At 37.3% G+C, this 11,206-nt stretch overlaps 1 protein-coding gene across 1 annotated transcript in view; it reads right to left on the bottom strand.

Moving 5' to 3' along the window:
* Positions 1–11,206, bottom strand: part of LOC107708338 (guanine nucleotide exchange factor VAV2-like) — a 228,774-nt gene that overhangs the window by 42,264 nt on the left and 175,304 nt on the right. The window contains exon 4 of the mRNA XM_016512531.1: positions 5,181–5,249. Coding sequence (XP_016368017.1) covers positions 5,181–5,249 — 69 coding nt within the window. The remainder of the gene's footprint in view (positions 1–5,180; positions 5,250–11,206) is intronic.

Below are 11,206 nucleotides of genomic sequence, written 5' to 3'. Positions count from 1 at the left end.
TATATATATATATATATATATATATATATATATATATATGTGTGTGTGTGTGAAAAAATCAAGCCATGTGGGCTAAAACTACTTGGTTGAGATGTTCTGTACATTATTTGAGGATTCCACTGAATGTTTGTCAAATTTCCAAACACGTCCATCATCTTGACTGAATAGGTCGTTGAGCTCAGTCTGAGGTGCCAGGGGAGACAGGTGCCAATGGCAGTCGTTTGTCCCTCCTGGAAGCTCAGAGTGCTTTAGCCTGAGGTTCCACTACCCACAATGCCTCAGGTGAGAATGTAACATAGCAGCAACCAGTTAGGATGAAGTAAATCATTGCTGACATGATGTACATCCAGACATATGATTGCTATTTGATAGAGAAAGGGACACAGTCTGCTTGCTAAAATTGAACAATTTCATGCTTTGTCAGTTTTTTGGATGATCACATTAAATATAGCGGAAAGAGATGATGATGCTGGGAAATCTAACAGGGCTGGATTGGATGTGAACTCGCAGATTACTCACAGATAATAAATCAGAATTAACAACCCTGGCACATTTATATCACTGAATTACCAACAGCAGTCAGTTCGGATGAGTGCATACCTGAATACACAGCACTCAAGACCACAGTCCCTGGTTCAGCACCCGTTAACATGTCAAAATACAGAGGTGTGTGGAAAATAAACGCAATAGTTTGTGATGGAGCTCCCCTTTTGAACCACTGTAGCAAACACACTGACCAATGATGGGACATTTACAGGCTTGAGAAAGCAACAAAGAAAAAACTTGCATTTATATTTAAAAAAAGTTATTAAATCTCTTTAGTTCAGAAACTGTTCTATGTAGTCTTTCAGATGATCATACTGAGTCTGTCAATCCCCATGCTCACATTAAATGGGAAGAAAGAAAGTATAAAAAAACTGACTGTACTTTCATCCCTCACAGTCTCATAAATCTCATAAAGTTTAAATCTGCTGGCCGTAAGCAGTATGAGTGAATGCTGTCTGTCTTTGAATGTTCTTTTGAAGAGGAGTGTCTCAGTCATTTCTCACATTCAAGAGTAAGCCCGACCAAAGAGCTTCTTCAACACCATTAACGTTTCACAAAAGCGCCTTGATTAGCACTTTCTACCTTTTATCTCCTGAAGTGAACCACGCTCTTTACTTCAATAACCGAAAGATACAACACTATTATTGAGTACAATCAGCAGTCTTCTCATTCGCACTGCATTTGGCCCCATTTACGGCACAATGTTGAAAAACATCTCCAATCTAATAGAAACAGACACAGGGCTTATGTGAATAAACCTATTGAAGCCACATGATTTCTGAGGTTCAGAAGCACTGCAGCACACCCTTTCATGCACATTTCCATTAAAGCAGACAATGATATCAAGTCCAATTAAGAGTGCTCCGAGCAGCCTGATGAAAGTGCTTGTTAAACTGTGTCCCGGCGCATCATATCGGGGACCTTTCCGTTAATCAGACGACAGCGTTGTGGTGGAATTGAACCATATTTACGGCTGTAAAAGGTCATGGGTCCGCATGGATGGGTATCTTCATTTATTCGCTCAAATTCACTGTTCCATCATCGGTGGTGCAGTGAGTGCTTGTGCGTTGGGCGTGGTTTTAACCTCTATTAGATTAGGCACTGAAAAGTGTTTCAACATGAATCTGCATGTAAAGAGGGATCAGATAGCATAGAGATATCAAGAACATTGAAAGAGGTCAGCAATCACTTCAGGCTATATCAAGCAGTGTCTAATGTCGATACGGATCAGTGCAAGAGGCCGTCGACAGTGGAAATGTCAAAGGTCCATATATGGCCTCACATATACCAGGACTCAGCAGTAAAGGTGGCTCAAAGGCCTGGGGCCAGGGAGAAAGTTTTGGGTCAGTTGACAGAACTGTTTTTACATTTGTTTATAATGTTTTTATGCTTTGCATCTTTAAACATTTGGATTTAAAGTGACGTATAGAAAATTGCTGTTTTATGAATTCTGATATGTCAACAGTAAATATGTCAACAAGGTGAAGTAGGCCTGCACAATTAATCGAAATTAAATCGCAAAGGCGATAAATCGCGATTAGGCAGAAGCTGTGATTGCCATGCGTATCTTTCAGTGAAGCACGGTCCTGTGATCAGCAGTAAATCTCCATCCGAAGGCCAGAGGGCGCTTTCACGCTGAAACTCTAAATACGTCTCGCAGAAGAAACCCAGGAAATCCCTATAGCGGTTGCTGAATAAACAGAAGATTTAACTGCTTTGATTAATTCAATGTGACTAATAAACACACGACTACGCCAATATATGGTTTATCAGAGTTTGTCTTATTATAATTTTTATTATAATAAAAGTATATAATAATGCAATGCTAATCGACATAGCCTTTATCACTGCTTAGAATACTATGAAATATGTTGCGTGCCTTATTCTGTGTAAGAAGCCACATCATCTCATCATCTCATCAGACAGTATTATTAACTTCAAACACATGACTGACGTTATGAAGTGAGTTTGGAGTACTGCTCCATCTGAAAGCACGTGATGGAGATTTACTACTAATCACAGAAAATCGCATTCGATTAATCGTGCAGCCCTAAGGTGAAGGTATATAGCTAGCTGACAGATGAGGTATTTTTGGAAATGCCAGAATGACTTCAGAATGTCTTTGAAGAGTTAGCTGGAATGGCCTGAAAAAAAAAACTTTTTTTTTTTTTTTGCATATTTAATTTGACACAAATACAAAAGTAGCAGTAAGAGATGGAGGAACAGTCTGTTCTGTTTTGTACCTGGGATTATGCCCCTCCAGGTAAAAATAAAATAATAATAAAAAAGACTTTTGCTTACAGATTTCCAGTGCTTTTCACTGGTAAATGAATGAAAAAAATTGTTTATTGTTTATATATTACAAATGTTGACTATTTGTGGATAATCCACTGAATAAAATACTTCTAAAATGTATTAATGTAATTTTTTTGCAAAGAGAAGATAATTTAAATATATTTTAAAAAATATTTTAAATTATTTAAAAAAATTCTCCCCCAAAAAAAAAATCACAAAAAAAAAACTACTTTACAAATTCATAGGAATAAATTCATTAACAATCTTTGAAAACAATGGCATACAATGCAAAATAATACTGATTTGGTGCTTTCAACAAGTCATTTTTAAACCATCAAAAAACCTTTATGTGACCCAGCTTGATAACATTCTTGGTGTCAAATCAACCAAATTTGAAGCAATATTGAAGAATAAATCTAAGAAAAACTATATACCCAAGTTTGACAGTCATAAAAACAAATCAATAAATGTATGTTTTTCTGTGGCAATGTAGCCCAACTGGCCCAAAAATTTCTCGCAGTGTTAAGCCCTGAACTAGGGTCAACGTGGTGCAGACATTACCAGTATCCTTTAAGTTCTTTCTCATCTTTTTGCATTACTTCATGTTTCTTTGTTGCTCTTATATGTAGCATAAAGCAGTTCTGTTCATCCCTTATGTTTACAGAAGGATACATTGTAGCAAAACCTCTAGTCCAGATCCTAGGTTCAAATCCAGCCTGATCCTGTCCCCCCTCAATTGCCATGTTTCTTTGTAATGCCCAATAAAAATCCTCCAACAAAACAAGGTTGTGACAAATTAGGTATAGACCACCAGGACAGATCACACTTCGGTCCCTCAAGGCCTTGTTTTTATTTGCAATGATTGTCTTCCCTCACTTTATAATGGCTCAAAACAACACGCACACAGGCTGTGTTTCTTTGGGCTGCTATTTAATGGAGACTGTTGAGGTCTGACATGAGCTCATCTCCATTTACAGCTCCACAGAAGTTTGTAACAGGCATTGTGAGAGGTTTAATGTATGCAGTCTGCACTAACATGCTTGTATCACGCCGTCCTCCTCTGATGAATGACACCTATCCGCCCAGCTGCCTAATTATTCACAATTAATCAGCGAGGAATCAGGCCTGTCACCACTGTCACAACCCCCTCCCTCATTCTCCCTTACTCCTCTTAAAGCCCACACTGCCATCCTGCCATGCTCTGAGCATGGCATGGCATTGCCATGGTAACCGGAAGAGCTTTTACCGCCTGGCTATTTGTACCAGGGTTACTGGACCAGTCAGAGACTAGGATGGTGGGGTGCAGATGTGACTAATAAATAATTTCATTACATTCCAGTTGGATTCAGTTAGTTAACTAATAAATGCAGCACTCCATAAACACTGAACTTGGAATTCTACCACGTCCTAGTCACCTAAAATAATCACTGGAACAGCACACTAGGACATCCAACTTCAGGTCAGCCTGGGCAAATTCAATGACTTCATCATTTGACGATTTCCAAGATGCCAACAAATAAAGCAATGGTCCATTGTATTTCAGGAGGAGGTCAGAGAATTCCAAATAGCATGACTCTAATGCTTAGAGGTTGGAAGCAGGAAATTTCAACTTGAGTATTGCTACTTCTGACATTGTCTTGAATGTGGCATAACCTATTTCCTATAAAACACAAAAGCAGTCTTCCTCAAGTGGGCACATAAGAGCTTGGAAACTAAAGCATTGATTGCATATAATGCATATAAATCCCAGGACATTTTGATTACTCATGGCATTATCACACTATAAAGTATCGTTTTTAAATCAAATTAATTCCAAGGATTAGTAGTACTGACATACAAATGGAAATACATCCCAGAAATCACAAAAAAAAAACAATCCTAATGCTTATCTAGTGATCACAAACTAATGTTGTTGGTTCATGCCGATCACGGCCGAGAAAAATATCAAGTACTATGTGACAATGGCACATTTGTGTGACCTTAGGAGAGTACATTTTGTTTGGAATAATGTCACTAAAGGTGAAAAAAAGGTGTGGTCACATTTACAGTTTCTTGGTGAAATTTTGTAGTCATTTCAAAAGAAATCCAAGTGTACAGTTTTGCAAAAAAGTTCCCCACGCAGATAATGCTCATTCACATTGGTCACAAAATTGCTGTGGTGACCAACAGAAAGCTTCTTGGTTTGAAAGTGACTTCTTACCTCTCTACACTATTGATAATAAACAATGAATCTTTTTTTGCCCACAAAATTTCACTGAAATATGACCACACCTTAAAGAACCCTAATAGCCAGTGATTCCTTGCCATTATATTCTGTTTCTATGATTTAAAACACTTACTCTGCCAGCTCCTCCAAGCTCCGGTACACATCATCTTCATTCAGTGCTGTGTCCTCTGATGGAAAGGGCCTGGGGAGAGAGAGAGAGAGAGAGAGAGAGAGAGAGAGAGAGAGAAGAGATGAGAAAGAAAGCATTAGCCACTGCACACAGAGAAGGAAAGAATATAGCACGATTGACTGCTATAACATCCATAATTCAACAGGTGGGTTTATTCATGAGCCATTCCACCTCCTCCGTGATTGACGTTTGTAACAATATGACAGATGTTTCAAAGGCATTTATCTGATTTCTGACATAATACAGCAGGCACAGTGAAAAGGCCGTGGCAGGACTGAATGACACAGGCTATTGCAGTTTGCCAGAGACACCTAAACGCAAACACTTCAGCCCTTTTCTTAATAACTGCGGGTCAGACTCTAGACTCCTCAGAGAGCCGACCCACTGGGGTTCATCCAGGGCTCACGAACATTCACCGGCCAATTAAAAAGCTGCAAATGGAGGACCGATGAATTATTCGATTAATGGCATGGCTCTTCCTCCAGAGATCTCATCAAACCACTAAATCTCACACATTATGTGGGGCAAAAGGTGCTGTACAGCATGCAAAAAACATGAGGCATGGAAAATAAAGTGATTTTGAGGCAAGCCTTGTCACTTTCGCTTTAGCGTGTATAGGGTATGCCTCAAAGTCAATACAATTTAATATACGTGATTCACACCTTTGAATAATGCAGACTTTCTACCCAACACAAAACATCATGGCTTTATGGAGCTCTTCACATCATGACTGGAAATAGCCAATTCTTAACTTAGCTGCTGTTGCTGCTCTTGTGTGAAATGAAATGAGCTATATATGCATTTAATATGCCACATTTGTCAGGCCGTAAATGGCACAGCACAGGCTTTTATGTGGCTTCACTTCCATATAAATGCTTTTTTCTACTATGGCTGATTATTAGAGATTCAAATAAACCAGAAACCCAAGCATCCTCCAAGCAACTATCCAGAATAGTCTAGCAACCACCCTACCAAATACCCTAGAAACCAAAAAGCATAGATATTATTTTATACAGTAGTCAACATTTGAAGTGGATCAAAAAAGTTAATCAAAGTTGTCCTAAGATAAGAATGCATTTAGGTTTTAGGACAACTTTGATGAAAGGTTTTGATCCACTTCAAATGCTGACTTGTGTATATGCTCAATAATGCTGTATTCAAAAGGGTGACACTAGTTGGCCTTCATGCTAGGCTTGCTGTGATAGATGGTGTTGGCGGTGATACCGTTGTTAAGTCGCAACACCAGTTACATCACTTGCCCACCGCAGCACCGTCCCCCACCATTGATTAGATTTTTTTATAGTGATAAAAATTCAGTTAGAGAACAGACACTACAATTAAAAACTGAAAGCGGCTGCTCAATGCAGCGTGCCTAACGACAGTTCATCACAGATCAGATTTCATTTATCACGTGAGGAGAGTGAGTGGAGCTGACTGACAAGAAGAGTGAGGTGAGACAAGACGATAGCGGATGATTTACGAAATGTTCAGGGCTCTACAGTGCGACCATTTCAGTCGCATTTGCGACTGAAAACTACTGCGTGCGACTATGAAAAAATATTTAGGAGCAGCAGTGCGACTGACCAGATCTTCATCATATTTGTGATTGTGATCGCTGCGGGGAGCTTCAAATGTCTGAAAATACACCTACATGCCAGTTTTGTGTTCTTCTGTGCCACCTCTGTACAAATTAATTTTAATACTGATTTTATTTGATTAGTAACTTATTCTTCTTATTCTACTTGTTCTTATTCTGTGGTTTTAATAAGAATTTTCAAAAAGCTTATAAAATAAAAAAAATAAAAAATTTGACATAAAAGATTACATACTTTTAATAGAGTTAGAAAAATGCCATTACAAAAGTAAAAACAAAATTCCACTGTAAATCACTTCAAGGAGTCAAATATCACCTCGTAATGGGAAGGCAAATTTTGATCAAATTTTGGATTATTGATTAGAAGATGCTCCTAAATTTTTGACTGTGCTCCTAAATTTTTTAAGTTTTAAGTAAAAAGAAAAATAAGCGTAGAGCCCTGCTGTTTGGCAATATTTTGGATTTTGAAAAGCCTGTTGACTTTTGCCGTTTATCTAAGGTGATTTTGGAAGTTTTTGTAAATATTAGTTTCTTATTTAATTGGTTCCACAATGTTTGCTGATTTTTAGTTTATTTAAACTTGTAATTTATTTATTTTATTTGACATCTAGGTGTATGCCATACCTCCAAGCTTTCTTATTCGTTTTGCTAATAAACATTCTACATTTCAATGTTTGCTGATTTTCAGTTTTGTATACCTATTTAAACTTTGTGTAAGTTATTTGTTATTTTATATTAGGCATAGCCTATAGAATGGTGTATTTTGAATTATTTTGTTAATAAAAGTTCTATGATTTATATATAGGCTAAGTTGAGTTTGAAGTTGTATTTTGTTGTTGTTTGAACTGAATTCAAGCAATTGACGCCGAATTGCCGCTAGTTCAAAAGCGAAAGTAAAATGCGCACGGTGCTTTTAAGCTATTTAAAAGTTAAGGAAATTGAGGAAAAGAGGGAAAACTCAAACAAACTAAAAACGAACAATTGCTTTACGCTGAATTGCTGCTAATTTGTAAGTGAATTTAATTTAAAAGTGAAAGCCATGGTGTTTATATTATTCTGATGACTTGCACTGAATGGAATAGGGCAGTTTTGCATAATCTTGATAGTAGTTACTGATAGGTTGTAGAATTAAATCACGGAGGGTGCTTCTGAAATTAGTAAGGATGCTCTAACCTTAATGCACATTTTCTCATAAATTTTGTCCAGTTCAGTACTATGGTTATCATTAGTGTGAATCACTCATAAACATGCAGATGTCATTCCCGACACTTTCCCTCTTTTAAGATAGATTTAAACATTCTGTGTTCAAACATACTTTACAACTTAAATCTCAATTATACAGTAACTTTAACAAATAAGCACGTCAACCTGCCATACCAAACAAGACCACAGAGCGATGCCAAAGGACTGCAAATAAACTACTATACGGTTCCATTCAGAATCACTAAACATGCCAAAATACAAATGAAAAATGGAAACATTCTGAATGTGTGGAAACTCTGAAGGTGGGTTGATGTCATCAGTGAACAGTTCCTCTGTCAGAACAAGCGATCATGTTGGGAGCGTCTGATGCCCATATGTACATAAACACCATCCTCACAAACTTCCCCAAAACACGCAAGCATCCATCATAAAACACTAGCTGTACATTAAATTTGACAACTACGTGTGTATTTGCTGCCTCAAAGTTTTCTATTTTCTGTCACAAAGGGTATCTGAGCTGATTATATCTATTTCCACTAGATGGCGCTTGTGTACTTAAGCACTCACTCATTTCACTATTGATTAGTTTAATTTGTATAATTTTATATTTTGGTTATTTTATAATGCTTATTGTGATTTCTACACTCAACTATTGTTTATTTGAAAATATTTATTCTTTTGAAGAGTTTTAGTTGTTTTATGTTATTCTCATCTTGCTTTGTACGTCACTTCCTGTTTTGTCATCCACATGCAATGATGCAATGATGTTATCACAAGGATTAAGTTGTTTCTCTTTATGAATATAAGCCATCCAAGAAAGAAACTTCAAGATGTGAACCCCTCTCTTAGTTCACAAGCAGGCAAAAGTGGTATGTGGATGTATTTTTTGTTCATTTACGAGTTTAAAGCCGTATGCATGTTTTCCGTGTAATTGAATGTGTGACTGATGTTTGTTATATATTCGTCCTGTTTATTTAGTTCTACGGTGTTGGTGTTGGTGTTGATGTCCGTGTCCATGAGTGCACTGTGTTCAAGCAGAAATATGATGTTATAGTGATCAGTACGGCGAGAGCGCACATTCATTTGAGCATCAATAATAACAGACACACGCGTGATTAATGTTACTCCTGTATGTCACTGTAATCATCTTTACCTTGATAACAATCGTCATCCATCGCAACACTGGCTTCTTTTATCTAGCCGCGAGCTGTAGTATGCATATATGCTCATACAGCATTTTTGAGCCGCCGTTTAGTCTGTAGGCTATTTCACACAGCGCAAAACAGCTTGAGCTGCTCCGAAACACAGAATATCACAGAATACGTAGGCCTACAAGAGAGTGGCTGATTATTTATATATATTTAAATTATTTAACATATTAATCATAAAATTAGTTAATTTATTATATTTTAATTTTAAGTTATCTTGCGCCCCCTAGAGGATCACTGGCGCTCCCAATGAGTTATGCACAGGCATGGACTTTTGACATTTTCTTCAGAAAATGTAAAAATCAAGTTCAACCTCATGTTGACAGAGGGCCATCTCTTCAATCATAACTACGCTGTATTCCTGTCCCTACGGAGCTGTCAAACAGCACTGATGGAGGGAGAAAAGGAGAGAGAGAGAGAGAAATATAGAGCTATAGGGTAGGAAAGGCTCTGACCTTGAGTCATATTACTAGCTGGCTTTAACGCATGATCTAAGCAAACTGTCACTTGTGTTTTTTTTGTTTCGTTTTTTTGAGGTCAGGCGCACAAAGAGCCCCCTTACTTAACCAATGCTGACATCGGACATCCCCACCCACACAATAGCAGACTAATAAACATACATACACCCTGACAATGTGACCAACTCCTCACCTCACACCTCCCAACATAGGGCTGGACAATAATTCAATATCAATATGTATCGCGGATTATTTGATGAATAGAAAGATCCAAAGATCAGCATTTATCTGAAATAAAAAGCTTTTGTAACATTATACACTATTCCATTCAGTGTAATTTTTATAAGTTTTTTGGGAAAGAAATTATAGAAATTAATACTTTTATTTAGCAAGGATGCTTAAAATTGATCAAAAGTGATGATAAAGGCATTTATAATGTTACAAAAGATTTCTATTTCAGATAAATAGTGTTCATATCGATATCGGAATTATATCGTATCGACCGAAATTAAGAAATATATCGTGATATCAATTTTGGCCATATAGTCCAGCCCTATCCCAACAACACGACACTCAAGGATGCTATGCCTTCTGATGGACAGAGAAGAGAGAAAGAGAGAGATGCTCTCTGACAGCTAACAGAGCATATCACTATTACATTTAACGTTAAAGCTGCTGCCAGTCCCTATAGACAAATACACACCATATGGACGTATATATGTAAAATAAATGCATATACATGTGAAATATAAAAATAGATATGAATAGAGTGGTATGCTTTACTGTGTGGCTTGTGTTCAAGCATGCACTTAGAGGACCACCTAAGGACATGCAATCAAAGGTAAAAAGATTTCAAAACGTCACCAATACAAGCTCAATTGTAGATGGTGGCCACATCTTTTATTTCCTTATTACAATGCATCACAGTCATTGTTGGCAGGAAAAGAACCTCCAAATGGATGCATTACATCTTTGAGGTGAAAGCATAAATGTTCCACTCAGATGTATTTTGATGAGCGACTATCACCATGCTGAACTCATAACACAAAGATGTTGCATCGCATGATGGAATAATTGCTGATAGCGAAATAATTAGCCTGCTTACAAGGCTTCATCAAATGAATCGCTAATTAAACATCTCGGTTCAAAGGGACTTCCTCCTCATCTGCTACAGATGCGTTTAAAATAAAAGAAGGTTAAACCTGCTCACAAATGTCACGCTAATTAGTCATGTGAATTAAACACTGTTTCCCGCATCTCCTGTCAAAGCAACAGTAAACCAACAGTTTGCTAGTTACTGTATCTCTGTGGCATTTTCCAGCATTTATGAGCATTTTGAGATATAATTAATTACAGTTTGAATAATTACCACTGTTTGCTCATCTAAACTGTTAAATGCCTAGGGCCCTATGAAATCCATTTTATGTTTTTCCCAAATTCAGGTTTTTTTGCATTTACATTTTTCTAGATTCCATTTTTTCCCCCCCGTTTAAATTTTTCTAGGCA

Source organism: Sinocyclocheilus rhinocerous, unplaced genomic scaffold (genome assembly GCF_001515625.1).
Source record: "Sinocyclocheilus rhinocerous isolate Xijiao unplaced genomic scaffold, SAMN03320098_v1.1 scaffold1136, whole genome shotgun sequence".
Classification (NCBI taxonomy): domain Eukaryota; kingdom Metazoa; phylum Chordata; class Actinopteri; order Cypriniformes; family Cyprinidae; genus Sinocyclocheilus; species Sinocyclocheilus rhinocerous.
This window is presented reverse-complemented; position numbering and strand designations above follow the sequence as displayed.